This window comes from Leptodactylus fuscus, chromosome 3, assembly GCF_031893055.1.
Source record: "Leptodactylus fuscus isolate aLepFus1 chromosome 3, aLepFus1.hap2, whole genome shotgun sequence".
Lineage (NCBI taxonomy): Eukaryota > Metazoa > Chordata > Amphibia > Anura > Leptodactylidae > Leptodactylus > Leptodactylus fuscus.
Window position 1 is genome coordinate 239,369,968 of NC_134267.1, and position 20,064 is coordinate 239,390,031.

General features: G+C 45.2%; 1 protein-coding gene across 6 annotated transcripts in view; it reads left to right on the forward strand.

Annotated features, from left to right (window-relative positions):
- Positions 1-2,075: 2,075 nt before the first annotated feature.
- The window catches only part of OTOF (otoferlin), a 188,936-nt gene continuing 170,947 nt past the window's right edge, over positions 2,076-20,064 (forward strand). For all 6 annotated transcript variants that reach the window (XM_075269335.1, XM_075269338.1, XM_075269340.1 and 3 more), the window contains exon 1: positions 2,076-2,238. In XM_075269335.1, the coding sequence (XP_075125436.1) occupies positions 2,160-2,238 (79 nt within the window). In that variant the 5' untranslated portion in view covers positions 2,076-2,159. The remainder of the gene's footprint in view (positions 2,239-20,064) is intronic.

A 20,064-nucleotide genomic window follows, 5' to 3' on the forward strand; every position in this document is an offset into this window, starting at 1 on the left:
CCTGGTCCTTGCGGGGTTACAGGTTTGTCTTGGTAGAAAATTTCTATCCTGTGGAGAGTGTGTGGGGCGCAGCGTGGCCCCCTTGTGGACATGACTGGTAAGGTATATAACGTGGACCTCTCCTATATATGGCACATTGAGCTCTGCTACATCAAGTGATTGATTCTGCAGCATTTAAAAACACATTCCTGCACATTTGTGGTTCATGAAAGGAATTCTAGAATGACAGTGCTGACTGACACAGAAGTAGAGCAATAGGGAAAAAAGGAGCAAAGAGGATCTAATCCTATAAGACAACCCAGATGCATACTATCAGGGTCTGGGAGAAGCTGGGTGGGCTCCCCTTATGCTGTGTACCTTGGTAGGACCCCAAGCAAGGAAACTTGTAGAGGTCTGTTCACATTCTGGGCTCTCGGACCACCAAGGGGCCCCATAGCAGTATCATAACAATATAGAATGGTGGGAGGGAAGACAAATTTTCATTATTTTTGGAACAATCCTCCTAGTGATAGAAGTAATATCTATAGTAATGTAACCTTGAGTGGTCCCAGAAGTTTTCTGAACAACAGGTAATGTAATGCTATGAAACTAGGGACACCCCAAGAGTCAGATACCTGCTACAGGACACCGTGGGAATGGTCATGGGGTAAATCTACCGTACGTTGTCTTATTATTATACCGTATTTGTATAGAGGACTCTTTGGGCTCAGGTGTCCGGGCTCTGCTATAAGCACTGTACACCCTATAGCTACACTCTTATGGGACAAGGTAGTTCCAGGTACATGGGCTGATCAAGACCAGTTTAGATAAAACTGCCATATAATATCCAACTAATACTACTAAATAGTGCCCACATGATACTGACCTACTGTGACCGAATAATAGTGTATAACGTGCTAGTATAAGTGTTGCTCAGTGTCTAAATAATACCGCTATATAATGCCTAAATAATAGTGTTCAGTGATAAAATAATACTGCCATATACAGCTCACATAACACAGTCATATGGTGTTCAAGTGATACACACTTATACTTCCCACATAATACTGAATATAGAGCCCACTTAATACAGTATATACAGCCTGTATAATACCTCTATTCAGTGAGAAGATAATACTGCCATATAAACTCACATCATACCGCCATATAGTGTTCAAGTAATACACCCTTATAGTTCCCACGTAATGCTGAGTATACAGCCCACTTAATACAGTATATACAGCCTGGATGATATGTCTGTCCAGTGATAAGATAATACTGCCATATACAGCTCACATCATACCGCCATATAGTGTTCAAGTAATACATCCTTATAATTCCCACGTAATACTGAATATACAGCCCACTTAATATAGTATATACAGCCTGTATAATATCTCCATTCAGTGAGAAGATAATACTGCCATATAAACTCACCTCATACCGCCATATAGTGTTCAAGTAATGCACCCTTATAGTTCTCACGTAATACTGAATATACAGCCCACTTATTACAGTATATACCGCGTGTATAATAGCACTGTTCAGTGATAAGATAATACTGCCATATACAGCTCACATCATACCGCCATATAGTGTTCAAGTAATATACCTTTATAGTTCCCAAATTTACAATAATTCAATTTCCAATAACTCCGCCATACACTGTCCTATAATACTGGGTGGTCTTTTGGTTCCTGTCCTCAGGGGAATGAGGATTTGGGGTTTGTCACCCCCTAACACCAGCCCTGGTACAGTAGGGGGCAGTGGATGGGTCATCTTATTATATCAGTGCAACAAAATAACATGGACACCCCAAATAGGTTAATCCCAAGTGGTGCTATTAGCTCTACTCACCCCATAGACTTAACCCTTTGTCGTGCACACCCCCCTCTCCCCCCCTATCCTTGGTTTGCCTGAAAGCAGAGACCATTGCATCTGGCTGGAGACCATTGTGAATAATTTACAGGTCTCCTATCTGCAAAAGGAAGGAAAAAGGGGACAGAGTTAGCCGGAGAGTCAGTGCGGAGGGAGGAGATTCGCACTACATGGAGCGCCCCCCCCCCCCCCCCTTCCTCTGTCAATGCACAGTGTATGAGAGAGAGGCGCACAGCTCTGGAGGCAGCCAGATGAGGATTAGCCAGCTCTGTTCCTGCCTGGATGACTGATCCTGCCCAACTATGGCTTTAATAGTTCACCTGAAGACCGTGACGGACCTGCGGGGAAAGGGCGACCGAATCGCCAAAGTGGCATTCCGAGGTAAGCGACCTGCACTCCGGTTATCCCAGCGTATTCCATCGGAAGGATGGAGCATGACTGTGTGTGTGTGTATAGATGTGTGTGGGAGGGGGGAGAAGGAAAAGTTCTCTGCAGAACTGGAGGAGGGAGAAGGTGATGGGGGAGCCCTCCTTAACCCCGACCAAATACTGCAGGGTCTGACCTGGACACTACACGTCTAAGGATGGAAGGGACAACCTGAACTACAGGAATTTAGCAATGTAAGAACCAACGTGAACCACAGGCATCTAGTGATGTAAGGACCTACCTGAACCAGAGGCATCTAGTGATGTAAGGACCTACCTGAACCAGAGGCATCTAGTGATGTAAGTACCAACCTGAACCAGAGGCATCTAGTGATGTAAGGACCAACCTGAACTAGAGGCGTCTAGTGATGTAAGGACCTACACCAAAGGCATCTAGTGATGTAAGGACCAATCTGAGCCAAAGGCATCTAGTGATGTAAGGACCTACCTGATCCAGAGGCATCTAGTGATGTAAGGACCTACCTGAACCAGAGGCATCTAGTGATGTATGGACCAACCTGAACCAGAGGCATCTAGTGATGTAAGGACCTACCTAAAGCACAGGCATCTAGTGATGTAAGGACCTACCTGAACCAGAGACATCTAGTGATGTAAGGACCTACCTGAACCAGAGATATCTAGTGATGTAAGGATCAACCTGAACCAGAGGCATCTAGAGATGTAAGGACCTACCTGAACCAGAGGCATCTAGTGATTGTAAGGACCGACCTGAACCAGAGGTATCTAGTGATATAAGGACCAACATGAACCAGAGGCATCTAGTGATGTAAGGACCTACCTGAACCAGAGGCATCTAGTGATGTATGGACCAACCTGAACCAGAGGCATCTAGTGATGTAAGGACCTACCTAAAGCACAGGCATCTAGTGATGTAAGGACCTACCTGAACCAGAGACATCTAGTGATGTAAGGACCTACCTGAACCAGAGATATCTAGTGATGTAAGGATCAACCTGAACCAGAGGCATCTAGAGATGTAAGGACCAACATGAACCAGAGGCATCTAGTGATTGTAAGGACCGACCTGAACCAGAGGTATCTAGTGATGTAAGGACCTACTTGAACCAGAGGCATCTAGTGATGTAAGGACCTACCTGAACCAGAGGCATCTAGTGATGTAAGAACCAACATTAACCAGAGGCATCTATTGATGTAAGGACCTATCTAAAGCACAGGCATCTAGTGATGTAAGGATCTACCTGAACCAGAGGCATCTAGTGATGTAAGAACCAACATTAACCAGAGGCATCTATTTATGTAAGGACCTAATTGAACCAGAGGCATCTAGTGATGTAAGGACCTACCTGAACCAGAGGCATCTAGTGATGTAAGGACCTACCTAAAGCACAGGCATCTAGTGATGTAAGGACCTATCTAAAGCACAGGCATCTAGTGATGTAAGGATCTACCTGAACCAGAGGCATCTATTGATGTAAGGACCTAATTGAACCAGAGGCATCTAGTGATGTAAGGACCTACCTGAACCAGAAGCATCTAATGATGAAAGAATTTAGCAATGTAAGGACCAACGTGAACCAGAGGCATCTAGTGATGTAAGAACCAACATGAACCATAGGAATCTAGTGATATAAGGACCTGCCTAAACCAGAGGAATCTAGTGATATAAGGACCTACCTGAACCAGAAGCATCTAATGATGAAAGAACCAAACTGAACTATAGGAATTTAGCAATGTAAGGACCAACGTGAACCAGAGGCATCTAGTGATGTAAGAACCAACATGAACCAGAGGAATTTAGTGATATAAGGACCTGCCTAAACCAGAGGCATCTATTGATGTAAGGACCTAACTGAACCAGATACAAATAGTGATGTAAGGACCTACCTGAACAATTAGCATTTAGCAATGTAAGGACCAATGTGAACCAGAGGCATCTAGTGATGTAAAGACCTACTTGGACCAGAGGCATTTAAACATGTAGGGTTCAGTCTGAACCATAGGTATTTAGTGACATACCCTGAACCACAGGCACCTAGAGATGTAGGGACCTACCTGGACTAGAGACTTCTAAAGATGTGGGGACTAATCTGAAATGTAGGTATCTAGTGATGTAGACACATACCTGAACTATAGGCATCTCTTAATATTGGGACCAACCTTAAGCAAAAGGATGTAGAGATGTAGGGACCAGTCTGAATCATATAATGGTGTAAGGACCAACTTCAACTATAGGCATCTAGAGATGTAAGGTCCTACCTGGACCATAGACACTTGGTGATGTAAGGATCTACCTGAATCATAGGCATATAAGAACAAAATTGGATCATAGATATCTAATAATGTAAGGACCCACCTAGAGCACAGGAATCTAGAAATGTAGGGACCTACCAGGACAATAAGCATCTAGAGATGTGGGAAGGGACTAACCATAGTCATCTAGTGATGTAAAGACCAACCTGAAGCAAAGGGATATAGGGAAGTAAAGACCAACTTCAACCATAGACATCAACTGATGTAAGAACCAGCCTGAAACATAGGAATCCAGTGATGCAAGGTCCTACCTAGAGCGTAGGCATTTAATGATGTAGGGACTAACGTGGATCACAGGCACCTAGTGATGTAAGGACCTACCTGAAGCATAGGCACTTAGTAATGTAAGGACTAATTTTGACCACAAACATATAGTGATGCAACAACTACCCTGACCACAGACTTCGAGATGTAGGGACAAACCTGAAACATGGAATCTAGTAAATTATGAACCAACCTGGACCACACACTACTAGTGATAAAGGGATCAACCTGGACCATAAGTATCTAGTAATGTAAGGACCAACCTGAACCACAGGTATCTAGTAATGTAAGGACCAACCTGAACTACAGGTATCTAGTGATCTAAGGACCAACCTGAACAGAGGTATCTAGTAATGTAATGACCAACCTGAAGCACAGGTATCTAATGATGTAAGGACCAACATAAACCAGAGGCATCTAGTGATGTAAGGACCTACCTGAACCACAGGCATCTAGTGATGTAAGGACCTACCTGAACCAGAGATATCTAGTGATGTAAGGATCAACCTGAACCAGAGGCATCTAGAGATGTAAGGACCAACATGAACCAGAGGCATCTAGTGATTGTAAGGACCGACCTGAACCAGAGGTATCTAGTGATGTAAGGACCTACTTGAACCAGAGGCATCTAGTGATGTAAGGACCTACCTGAACCAGAGGCATCTAGTGATGTAAGAACCAACATTAACCAGAGGCATCTATTGATGTAAGGACCTATCTAAAGCACAGGCATCTAGTGATGTAAGGATCTACCTGAACCAGAGGCATCTAGTGATGTAAGAACCAACATTAACCAGAGGCATCTATTTATGTAAGGACCTAATTGAACCAGAGGCATCTAGTGATGTAAGGACCTACCTGAACCAGAGGCATCTAGTGATGTAAGGACCTACCTAAAGCACAGGCATCTAGTGATGTAAGGACCTATCTAAAGCACAGGCATCTAGTGATGTAAGGATCTACCTGAACCAGAGGCATCTATTGATGTAAGGACCTAATTGAACCAGAGGCATCTAGTGATGTAAGGACCTACCTGAACCAGAAGCATCTAATGATGAAAGAATTTAGCAATGTAAGGACCAACGTGAACCAGAGGCATCTAGTGATGTAAGAACCAACATGAACCATAGGAATCTAGTGATATAAGGACCTGCCTAAACCAGAGGAATCTAGTGATATAAGGACCTACCTGAACCAGAAGCATCTAATGATGAAAGAACCAAACTGAACTATAGGAATTTAGCAATGTAAGGACCAACGTGAACCAGAGGCATCTAGTGATGTAAGAACCAACATGAACCAGAGGAATTTAGTGATATAAGGACCTGCCTAAACCAGAGGCATCTATTGATGTAAGGACCTAACTGAACCAGATACAAATAGTGATGTAAGGACCTACCTGAACAATTAGCATTTAGCAATGTAAGGACCAATGTGAACCAGAGGCATCTAGTGATGTAAAGACCTACTTGGACCAGAGGCATTTAAACATGTAGGGTTCAGTCTGAACCATAGGTATTTAGTGACATACCCTGAACCACAGGCACCTAGAGATGTAGGGACCTACCTGGACTAGAGACTTCTAAAGATGTGGGGACTAATCTGAAATGTAGGTATCTAGTGATGTAGACACATACCTGAACTATAGGCATCTCTTAATATTGGGACCAACCTTAAGCAAAAGGATGTAGAGATGTAGGGACCAGTCTGAATCATATAATGGTGTAAGGACCAACTTCAACTATAGGCATCTAGAGATGTAAGGTCCTACCTGGACCATAGACACTTGGTGATGTAAGGATCTACCTGAATCATAGGCATATAAGAACAAAATTGGATCATAGATATCTAATAATGTAAGGACCCACCTAGAGCACAGGAATCTAGAAATGTAGGGACCTACCAGGACAATAAGCATCTAGAGATGTGGGAAGGGACTAACCATAGTCATCTAGTGATGTAAAGACCAACCTGAAGCAAAGGGATATAGGGAAGTAAAGACCAACTTCAACCATAGACATCAACTGATGTAAGAACCAGCCTGAAACATAGGAATCCAGTGATGCAAGGTCCTACCTAGAGCGTAGGCATTTAATGATGTAGGGACTAACGTGGATCACAGGCACCTAGTGATGTAAGGACCTACCTGAAGCATAGGCACTTAGTAATGTAAGGACTAATTTTGACCACAAACATATAGTGATGCAACAACTACCCTGACCACAGACTTCGAGATGTAGGGACAAACCTGAAACATGGAATCTAGTAAATTATGAACCAACCTGGACCACACACTACTAGTGATAAAGGGATCAACCTGGACCATAAGTATCTAGTAATGTAAGGACCAACCTGAACCACAGGTATCTAGTAATGTAAGGACCAACCTGAACTACAGGTATCTAGTGATCTAAGGACCAACCTGAACAGAGGTATCTAGTAATGTAATGACCAACCTGAAGCACAGGTATCTAATGATGTAAGGACCAACATAAACCAGAGGCATCTAGTGATGTAAGGACCTACCTGAACCACAGGCATCTAGTGATGTAAGGACCAACCTGAACCACAGGCATCTAGTGATGTAAGGACCTACCTGAAGCATAGGCACTTAGTAATGTAAGGACTAATCTTGACCACAAACATATAGTGATGCAACAACTACCCTGACCACAGACTTAGAGCTGTAGGGACAAACCTTAAACATGGAATCTAGAAAATTATGGACAAACCTGGACCACACACAACTAGTGATAAAGGGATTAACCTGGACCATAAGTATCTAGTAATGTAAGGACCAACCTGAACCACAGGTATCTAGTGATGTAAGGACCAACCTGAACCACAGGCATCTAGTGATGTAAGGACCAACCTGAACCACAGGCATCTAGTGATGTAAGGACCAACCTGAACCACAGGTATCTAGTGATGTAAGGACCAACCTGAACCACAGGCATCTAGTGATGTAAGGACCAACCTGAACCACAGGTATCTAGTGATGTAAGGACCAACCTGAACCACAGGCATCTAGTGATGTAAGGACCAACCTGAACCACAGGTATCTAGTGATGTAAGGACCTACCTGAACCACAGACATCTAGTGATGTAAGGACCAACCTGAACAATATGCATCTGACAATGTAAAGAGCAGACCAACCTCAACCATAGGCATGTAAGGACCTACCTGAACCATAGGTATCTAATAATGTAAGGATACCCTAAAGCATAGGCATTTAGTGATGTAAGGACTGACCTTAACCATAGACATATAAGGTTAAGGGGATATTGTCACTCCTTAGGGAGAGACCACCATATAGGTGTGTGGAGACTTGTTAAGCCTTTAGCACTCCACTTTGCAAGGAACTTTGGGAAGAATATGCTAAAGGAGCAGCCATTATTGGGTTATTTCACTGGAATCCTGTCATAAGACAGGCTTGCACATTCCAGTGAGCGCCCTCTATTGGTTTGCAACACTGAGGCAGTAACTGTCTTCCTAATTACATCATGGAAGGCAGATTTGCATATTCTTCCCATAGTTCATAGACATATAGTGATATAAGGCCCTACCTGGACCGTAGTGTTGTAAGGACTTATCTGGACTACAGGTATCTAATAATGTAAGGCCCAGCCTAGTGATGTAAGGCATTTAGTGATGTAAGGACCTACCTGAACCAGAAGCATCTAGTAATGTAAGGACCTACCTGGACCATAGGTATCTAATAATGTAAGGATACCCTGAGCCATAGACATCTGATGATCTAAGGACCGACCTGAACCATAGGCATCTAGTAATGTACGGACCTACCTGGACCATAGACATCTAGTGTTGTAAGGACCTATCTGGACTATAGGTGTCTAATAATGTAAGGCCCAGCCTAGTGATGAAATGACCAACTGAGCCCCTAGATATTTAGTTATATACCAAACTGGACCATAGACATCTAGTGATGTAAGGACCTACCTGGACCATAGACATCTAGTGATGTAAGGACCAACTTGGACCAAAGGCGTCTACTTAAGTAGCTCTATCTACACTCAGATTTTAGATGGGTTCCTACATGACCCATTTGGACCACATACTTTTATTGATGAAGAGACCAAAGAAATCTAGAGATGTAACAAACTAGACAATAGATCTCTAAAATCGTGGACACCGACCTGGACTGTAGACATCTAGTGATACAGGGACCCACCTGGACCCCAGGCTTCTGTCATGTAGGGACTACGTATCTCCAGCACAGCAGGGCCGTGTAGTCGGGCACAGTGGGGTTAATATTCCCGGGATCTGCAGGGCGTCTTCTATCTCAGTGATAAAACCTTGTCAATGAGAATCCGCACTCAGCATGGCCTCCAGCCCACGGGGTTACCGTACGGCCCAGGGACAAACACTGCGAGCAGAGCTGGGTGTCTGAGATGTAGCAGAGTGGAGTGTGTCTGACAGCACAGCTGAAAGTGTCATATACAGCAATGTATCAAGTATAGCAGAGCTGCAGAATATATACTGTATAGCAGAACTGAATGTGGTTTGCACTATATAGCAGTGTGTTTTGTAGCAGAGCTGAGTATGTCATATGTAGAAGGATGTCCTGTGTAGCAGAGCTTAGCATGTCTTATATAGCAGGGTGCTGCGTGTAGCAGAGCTGAGTATGTCATACAGTATACAGCAGTGTGTCATGTAGCAGAGATGAATGTGTTATATGTAGCAGAGCTTATTGTGTCATGTGCAGCATCCACTAGTAACAGATTCTTCTAGACTAATATTATAGCCGTGCATATGGGTGAGGGGCGTTGTGCGGTTACGTCCCAGATACCCTCAGGTGTAAAGATTAAGATGTTGGGGGCAAGCCTGGTGGTCAGGAGTCTCATGCAGTTACTGTGCTGCCCCCTGTTGGTTCATTGTCTGTGTGTACTGCCGAAAGATGTAGTGTTTACACCATGCACAATATGCAGTAAGTGATGTATGAAAAGCTACATCTCCCACAATGCTACGCGTCAGAGTGCAGTGTATTATGGGCTGTCAGATGGTTAGTTTACTAACACTCATAACCTTTCATATCTGCTTGATATGAACAGAAATTATTTGGTGAATGAAATATCCACTGAGCCTGAATAAATGGCCACAACCCCTAAAAACCTGCTGTGGTGTCATCGTGGTGCTGTGTGTGCTGGGCCCTCAGCTGCTTTGTCCCTAATGCTTCACCTCCCAGACCTTGATCTGATAGACCACAGCGGCATCCCCCTCCTTCTTTCCAATACTGAGCATATTGACTGCAGTAGCATCCCCCTCCTACCTTCTGATACTGAGCATATAGACTACAGCGGCATCCCCCTCCTACCCTCTGATTCTGAGCATATAGGCTGCAGCAGCATCCCCCTCCTACCCTCTGATTCTGAGCATATAGGCTGCAGCAGCATCCCCCTCCTACCCACTGATTCTAAGCATATAGGCTGCAGAAGCATCCCCCTCCTACCCTCTGATTCTGAGCATATAGACTGCAGCCGCATCCCCTCCTATCCTCTGATTCTGAGCATATAGGCTGCAGCAGCATCCCCCTCCTACCCTCTGATTCTAAGCATATAGGCTGCAGCAGCATCCCCCTCCTACCCTCTGATTCTAAGCATATAGGCTGCAGCAGCATCCCTCTCCTACCCTCTGATTCTAAGCATATAGGCTGCAGCAGCATCCCCCTCCTACCCTCTGATTCTGAGTATATAGGCTGCAGCAGCATCCCCCTCCTACCCTCTGATTCTGAGCATATAGGCTGCAGCAGCATCCCCCTCCTACCCTCTGATTCTGAGCATATAGGCTGCAGCAGCATCCCCCTCCTATCCTCTGCTTCTGAGCATATAGGCTGCAGCAGCATTCCCCTCCTACCCTCTGATTCTGAGCATATAGGCTGCAGCAGCATCCCCCTCCTATCCTCTGCTTCTGAGCATATAGGCTGCAGCAGCATCCCCCTCCTACCCTCTGATTCTGAGCATACAGACTGCAGCAGCATCCCCCCCCCCCCCCTTCGCAATCTTGGCAAAGAGACTGCAGCAGCATCTCCCTTCTCCCCTCTCAGACACTAAGCATACAGACTGCAGCAGCATCCCCCTTCTCCCCTCTCAGATACTGAGCATACAGACTGCAGCAGCATCCCCCTCCTCCCCTCTCAGATCTGAGCAGGATGATGAAAAAGTGTGTTATAAAGTATGTGTTTTAGTTCCTCACCATGTACAAGATCTCTGCTTGTTGTTAGTGAATGGGAAGATTCTTCGTTGAGAACTGTACACACCTGATACTTCTCACAGCTGAGGGTTTGCTACAGTTGTATCCAAGATAAACAATCTGAACTCCAGGCTGACACATTTTCCCTGCACTGATACATATCATAAAAGAACAGAGATTTGTGCTGCACACAGAGGATTGTCTAGACTTGACACAATTGCAACAAACCCTCAGCTGTGAGAAATATTAGGTCACAACAGGTTTTCAGAAGTCAGTGGCCCATTTGACTCTATTCCGATCTCCAAACATTGGTGCAGCAGAGGCTTTAGTGGCCCTCAAGGTGGAAGGGCCCATTGTGGCTGTATCTTTGGGCATCTGCCCATCCTTCTATGCCCCTCGAAGCCCTCAGAGATATCTCAGGCGTGAATATTATATCCTACTGGGATCTGAGCATTCTGCATGCGATATAGCTGTGCACGGATGAAGCCGCACGGCAGCTGATGATGTTATAGGCTGGCAGCACGCCATCCACATTATCCAGCTGAACGCACAGATAATGTACACGAGCATTAGCCGAGAAGAACGGGAGGATCACATGGGGATTGTAGTGGATGCCGAGGAGTCCTGGAATACAAAAGAACATCGACTCAGTCGGTCCTATTGTCCCTGGGCCCACACACTGGTTCTCCAATTGTTAGCCACACTTTGATATCCACATGCAGTAAGAATAATCTACCCTAAGTCTCAGGGCTCCTCCTCAGATTTCCATCATCTCTCAAGAACGTTGAGTTAACTTCTTCATATCTCGCCTAGTTCTTACCATGGACAGTGCTTTGTGTGGGATAAGACTCCAAAAAATTGTGAAGGATCCTACTCACTCAACCGAGACCAGTCTGCTGCTGCTTTGTAGCCCTTGGTTGTGTCTTCCGCTTGACCATCTGGCTGGCCATTTTTCTACTTTGACCTTGGCTTGCTTGGTTTTGGCTCCTGGTGAACATCAACAAAGGCTTCGGGCAGCTGTTCTTCTTGGACTTGGTGGGCCAAGTGACTAGGTATGGTTACCACTGGATAAGATCACGGGATGTAAAAATTGTCACGCGTTCAGTGGTGGCGCTAGAGTCGGGGAGACTACCCCTCCATTCTTATGGCCAAACCTAAGGGGTCTTGCAGGGACTTATGCTGACCCCCAGTCTCATTATGAGTCCACCTACGTAGAGTGGAGAATATAATGAGGGTGTGGTCTTCCGACTTTTTGGATTTCTTACATGAACATATCCAAATACAGTACACCAGTCGAAAGATGATGGGTAGGATGGATATAGTTGGCCACTGACCTTCAGTTGTTGGTCTCGACAGCTGGTGGCAAACGAATGTGGACTGCCCCCATTTAGAGACACCTATGGAGTTATTCCCTCAACATGTCTCCCATATCTGTTCTAATGGTATCACAAACATGACCTTTAATTAAAGGGGTGGTCCAGGATTAGAAAAACGCGCTTGTTTTTTTCCAAAAACACCACTCCTCTTTTTGGCATTCATGCCATCCTTTCAAAGTTGGCTTCCAGGAAACCCGGTGAGATCCGTTGGCTTTGACCCCTCTTCGAAAACCCTCTCCCCATTTGGGGCATGATATGCCCTTTTTTTTTTGTAACCTGAGTGACACATAGCGTGCCCCCATATAATCTAACAGAGAATACCGGGCCCAGGAGATCTGCCAACTCTTCTGAAAGCCCGTGAGGTCACCCCTTTGTATGGAAACCTTCGAGATGTTTGGAGGGAGTTGACCAATATGGTCTACAGGTCATTTGTGGAGTTGCAGTTCAGTATTGCTCACTTAAAGGGAACTAAGCTGCAGTACCCGACCTAACCCATGGAACAGGGTGGCGCTGTTTCTGGCAGATAGCAGCCATGTTTTTCTAGTCTGTACTAATCCATGTTCCAGCTAACACCGAACATCATGAAATGCATGGATTGTATTAGACAAGGCCAATAACTGGAGGTCCCCAGTCGGCTCGTAGCTGCCAGGTCTCCTCCGCATCCTCCAGTGTAACATCTTCCTCCTCCAGTCTCCGGAGTTCATTCACTCTCAGCTCTCGCTGGTTTCGGCTGTAAGATCCTTGTTTCTTTCTCAGTGTGATCAATAGACGGAGGTGACAGAAGGGCCGGAGCTTAGGGAGCAATTTACTCAATCACCATAGACAAGCGGCTGATGGATGGACGGAGAGGACAATGTAGCACAATAATGACATGTCAGCACTGCTTCATCTCTACACGGCCTGAAATATATTGAATATTACAGCTCGGCTGCACGCACTGCAGACAGAAATATGGGGCAGTGACCATATATCAGACCTTAGGCGGTCATGGTCACTTTGCCTACAGGTGCAGCCCGGTCCAGGACACTACGTCTGTATCGTATATAAATAGGTCTATATTGGGTGTGTTTTTAGATTAGCACTATGATGGTGTATGTAGTACTATGACTAGTACTTATATAGTGTTTAAATGCTATACTAATCCGTTACGGTATAAGGGCACTAATCAGGTAGTATTATGTGACTGCTACTATTCTACTCAATGACCTCCCTCCCCCGATAGAAATATCGGAGTGCTGCTAAACTTGTCCTGCAGATCTCAGGTAAATGATTAGATAAGAGGATGTAAAATTGCTGCCCTGTAAAAAAAAAAAAAAAAAGTTCTCAGAGGCTACTTTTGGGTAGTGTAGCTCTTGGTGAGACATTGTTAATTGATAAAAATGCCTCTACGATGCACTTGAAGACATTTTGCCCAGTTGACAGACTCTTAGAGAGGGGGCATCATTGGACAGAGAGGGGCAGGTTGGTTGTTTCAATGAAATACCGCCATCTAGGCCCTTCTGACCAGGCTATTAGGAGGTGTTGGGGCAGTGGTTACACAATAGGACACACAATATAGTGAACAGACTCTGACAAACCACCAGTACAGTGGATGATTTGATCCAAACGGAATGGTGGTCACACACATGCACTGTTTACACTAGGGGTCTCAGTGAGACCCTTATCTCTGATCCAATGGATAACCCCTTTACGGACAAACTATTGATAGTGCTTTTCTACTGGCGCTATGATAGGTCCTATAGCATTGGCTCCTTATATGAACACAATGATGACGGGTGTTATCTGGAGCCTCTGACTAGTACTTTTGTATCGCACCATGATCAGTACAGGTTATTTGGGCACTATATGGACACTATGACTAGTAGTTACACTATATGGAGAAATGCCCGCATTCTCCACCATTTGTTATGAACACAAAAACTGTCACAAGTAGATAAAAGCTGATTAAACTTTATTTAGAGGTGGGGTTATGGCAAAAAGAGAAGTAAAGATAGATATAACTTAAGAATGAAACAGAAAAACATGGCCACGGAAGCCTCTGATAGGGACAGAAAAGCCTGGCTCATGCCCCAAAAACAGGGGACCAGTCAGCAGAACGTCCCCTTACCGTCAACATCACTCCCATAGGAGAATTCGTGTAATGGTTAGAGATGAGCAAACTGGATTACATCAATCCAGATTCAACCTAAATTTTCCAAAAGTTTCAGGTTGGACCTAGAACTCAAAAATTTTGGAAATTTGTTACCAGTGAAATTATTATACTCTGGCAGATAGGTGGAGGCCCAGGGGAGGTGTGAAAAATGTTCTGGACATCCTTGTGGTGTCCGTCACTCCCTCTGGGTGATGTCCCAGCCTCCTGGGTGACATCATGCCCCCCTTGATCACCACTCAGGCCTCTGATTGGGCCTTAGTGGTCACATGGGCACGCTGATGTCATGACACTTGTATAGTATTTGTGCTCCACATGTGATTGGGCGATCCCAGGGTTCATGATGTCACCTCGGAGGCTGGAAGAGGCCAAAGGTGGACCCAGAGGTAGCGCCAGATGCCTTGAAGCCATATAGGAAGTAGTAGTATCCATATATACCAGGAGTATACAGTGTATCAGCAATGATCATAACCATTGTTGTTTGGTGTCCTTGTCCACAAAGGATGAGACGTTCCGAACCTCCTCAGTATAGGGCAGGTTGCCCAATATCAGGGACAGTGCGGGGCCCTTTAAGATGTTGGGGGTTACATAGTGATGTATAGCAGTTGTGTTAAATTCATGTGTGCAGGACATGGCAGTACCCTGCGGCATTCCCAATCTCACTCCATCCTCGTATATCTTCATTCCGTCCTCGCTGTTTTGTTCTCATTTTTTCAATCTGTTTTGCTTTCTGCAGAATAGGAATCAATCTATTAGTACCTGGAGACTGTCAGCAAGCTGATAGTGATATATTACAGAGAGAGGGCCCATCTGGCAGCCGGTATAGACGCCATGGCAGGAGAAGCTGAAGAGCAGCCATTCATGCCAGGCAGCTGCTGGAAAGCAAGGCCAGGTCTAGGGAGTATAAAGAGAGAAGACCGGAGAAGGATATATCGTATAGATCAGTGTGTGTCAGTCAGCAAGCAGGTCAGCTCTGCTACATTTGTACAGAAGGCAGGGATGTGAGTGTATGGGGGCACCGCAGTCTGCTCCATCTGCGCCCTGCCCTCGGTAATAGGCTCGGCAGGGCTGTATAATGGGCTGCACTTGTCTGGAGAGGCCGCTCATTACATCTAGAGAGGAGCAGATCTCACTTGTGTCCTCCAGGCCGAGCACTGCGTCCTTAACTCCTTCTCCGCTGGGTTACTTGTGCTGCTGAACACTCGAGTACAGATCTGCTGGGGCTGATAGAGACTGGTCGCGGAGGTTATGTATTATACTATACTAGCCTCTGCCCGCGACTTCGTCTACGTGTGTTTGGCTTCAATGATCCGCCTATATTCAGCAAATTGCTGCCGTCGATGGTTTGCCTGCTCCGGCATTTCGGCAGCTCTCAAGTTGTGCTGCCGCTGAACTCATTCCTCATGCTGTGCCCCGAATTGTTCCGGCATATTAGCAGCTCCCTGGGATGCCATATAATGAGTGTGTTGTTGGTGTTGATGATCTGCCTGCTCTGGGGTTTCAACAGTTGTCAAGCTGTCCTGCTGTTAAACTTGTTCCTCACGCTGTGCCTGTGATTGTTCCGGCATCTCAGCAGCTCGCTGGGACACCATATAATCAGTATGTTGGCGTTGATGATCCGCCTGCTACGGCGTGTCAGCAGCTGTTAAGCTGACCTGCCGCTGAACTCGTTCCTTGCGCTGTGCCTGTGATTGTTCTGGCATCTCAGCAGCTCGCTGGGATGCCATATAACGAGTGTGTTGTTGGTGTCAATCATCTCCCTCAGCTCTGCTTGAGGAGAACTCTAATTTCTGACTCCTTCGTACCTCTCGTTGTTTGTGACAAATTACGCTAGGTTCACACCTGCGTTCATCTGTCCGCTCTGTGGTTTCCGTCTTCTGCATGCCAGAAGATGGAAAGCACAGACCGGGTCCGGCCGTGAGCGGCAGTGAGCGTTTTATGCTCTCCGCCGCGAAACCGGATTTTTTTATCCGGACACAGAGTACTGCATGTCCGACTCTGTGTCCGGATTATAAAACCCGGCTTCGCGGTGGAGAGCATAAAACGCTCACCGCCACTCACGGCCGGACATCTCTCTCACCCATTCAAATGAATGGGTGAGAGAGACTCCTGCAGGTTTCCGTCTCCTGCCTCTGTTTTAGGCAGGAAACGGAAACCTGCATAACGGAGTTCACAACGCAGATGTGAACGAGCCCTGAGATGTTTTTTTTTTTTTTTTTTTTTTTTCTCAGAATGTTTAAAAGTAGCAAACTGCCAATGTGGATTAAAGATGTTTTTCCATCTAGTGTGTCACCACTGCCTGGAGCAGATCAGATAGCATGCAAATGCATGTACAGAATCCCTGAAGGTTAAGCTGAGTGCTTACATAGAGTGATTACAGACTTGGGACCTGAGATAAGTGGCTGCTGTTATAAATGGGAAAGTTTGGCTGTTTGTTCCTCAATCACGCAAAAACGGCTGAACGGATTTGGATGGAATTCGGCACATAGATAGATTATAACCTCGATTAACACATCGGCTACTTTTTATCCCAGTAAATGACATGGCTTCACGACTGTTATGAATTTATGTTCACATGTAATATAGTATGTGAACATAAATTCATAACAGTCATGAAGTCATGTCATTTACTGGGGTAAAAAGTAGCCGATGTGTTAAGTGAGGTTAATAACTATCTATGTGCCGAATTCCATCCAAATCCGTTCAGCCGTTTTTGCGTGATTGAGGAACAAACCTCTAAACTTTCCCATTTATAATATTAGTTGGATAGGATAGGATTAGTAGGATAGGATAGGATTAGTAGGATAGGATAGGATACACATAATACAGTCATGTATGTATTATAGACATATTACAGTCATGTATGTATTATACACATATTACAGTCATGTATGTATTATACACATATTACAGTCATGTATGTATTATACACATATTACAGTCATGTATGTATTATACACGTATTACAGTCATGTATGTATTATACACGTATTACAGTCACGTATGGATCATACACTTCTTAAGGTGACATATGTATTATACACATTATATTTTCTTCTCTCGTGTAGTATATACAGGTTACGGCGACGTCAGTGTTGCAGCTATTTCAGGTGACACGTGTGCTCTACATACGGCGCAGTATATTACGGCCACTCATGTATTATACATATATACCGCCCTGAGAAGTGCTGATGGTGTCTTTCTGTTAATGGATCCGGCCCGGTTGCCATTAGAGCTGTACAGCGATGTGGAGATTCCTGGAGGGATTGTTAGTCAGCGGATTTCCTCTGGGATCGCCGTGTAAAGACAATTAGCGGCGGCGGCGGCGGCGACTCTCTCACGTCTGAGCAGCACCTTGATACTGAGACCGCGTTCATTATTCATGAGGTGAAGTCATGTGTAGGAAGCGCTGGATTAAATAATGGCACAGCGGTAAATACACCGCCACGGACAGGCATGTTTTATTTACGTCCGTGTTATTACAAGAAAAGACAGGGCTGCGCACAGAGTACGAGAGGTCACAGGTCACCGGCTGTCGTACTACAAGAACCAGACCGGTTACATTATGTTCTATTACATAGATATAGCCATTCCTTATACTGACCTAGACATATACATAACGGTCTAAGACGTGCGCTGTATACAGCAGGCCTCTTATAGGAGGTCCGACTTTAGGCGGAGGGATCGGATATTTCTAACACCTTTAATTATTAATCCGGAGAACGGCACAAGAGAAACCGGAGGAGGTCGGATTATATGGCAGCGAGTGTAAGGGACACCAGGCGGACAGCTCAGTGACTACAGGCGTGCCAGAACATGGAGCGTATACCTATATCCACCTGCTGACATCCACTGCACCATCCATACAAGCTGCTACCCCTTTATCTCCTTCCATGTCAGTCTTCACTGCAGCTTTGGCATTCTATTCCTGAACTGGGAGGCTCTGGATGAGTAGTAGATTCTATATTGTGTTACATTGTAATATACACAGTATACATAGACTGTAATAATGAAGCATCTGCGTCCTTGGACTATGGAGACTCCTTGATAAGATCTTCAAGGAGCCGCTGAAAGCTGTGAGCAGTGAAGTATTGTGTGAAGCCTCTTATCACAGCCCCGCACTCCACGTCCTCTTCCTGCAATGAACTGTCCCCGAGTCATTAAAACCCCTCAGATCTCCTCATACAATCCAATGTCGCTTCCTGCGGCTGCGCCATTATCTACAAGGAAGCCGTGTCATGTCTGCGCTCGACCTCCTGACCTCCGAGTGTCTGGAAAACCCATAAGAATCCAGAATATTTACTTAGAAGATGTAACTGTACATAGAGATACAATGTTACCAACACAGCTCTGCTACATCATCATAAACATATGAAGGATCCTGAAGATATTAGCCCCACCTCCTTGACCTCTTAGAGACCTAGATGCGTTCCTCCTGAATATTGTGTCATGTAGTATCTAAGATGGAAGGTAAGACTTGTCCCCGCCTCCCAGACTTCTTAATCCTTCATCTAAGATACTGTCTCATGTGATGTCCAAGAAGGGAACGAGATGAACGTCACATCTCTTCCAAGACTTCTTATATACATGGGACCGGGATGTGTGTGAGGTGTTGTTTAAAATGGGACGAGTTAACCCCGCCTCCCAGACTTTTTTGGGAACATGGGGTTACGATACCGTAAGAAAAGAGCCTCAAGAAGTTTCCTTCACCTCCCAAACTTCTGACCCATTTATCTAGGATATTATGTGATATGGTGTCTAAGAAGGAAACCGGATAAGGTTAGCCCCGCCTCCGAGACTTTTTGGAGTAATGTGTCTTACGGTGTCATGATTCCACAATGGTGTGCTTTATCCCCACCTCCAAGACGTCTTAGACCTGTGTCTACGATAGCGTGCCATGTGGTGGGTAAAAGAGGAGTCAGAACAAGTTCTCCACCTCCCGTATTATTTGGGCACATTGGTCTGGAAAAGGAAGCCAGAAAAAGTAAGCCGACCTCCTAGAATCCTTAGATACATGGTTCTAGAATACCGTGTCATGTGATGTCTAAGGAGGAAGCCAGAAGAAGTGAGCCCCATCTCCAAGACTTCTTACACCCAGAGTTTTAGACATGTCTAAAAATTGTCTTGTGGTGTCTAAGACGGGAGCCAAAATGTTAATATCTCCTTCTCACCGATTTCTTAGAGAGGGGTGTCATGTTGCATCTCAGAAGGGAGCCACCTCCTAGACCTTTTACATACGTGTCTTGGGTAGTGTCATGTGATGTCTAAGAAGAATGCCAGAAGACATTACCCTACCCCTAGTTGCCTTAGATACATGAGTCTAGAAAAGACATAAGAGGCTCCATCCATATGGATCTTGGTTGTAGTGTCATGTGGTGTCAGGGCCGGCTCCAGGTTTTTATGGGTCCTTGGGCGACAGAGCCTCAGTGGGCCCCCTTGTAAAGGAGGCGGGGGAGTCGAGACACCGTGCATCGCAGATGAAGTGAGTGA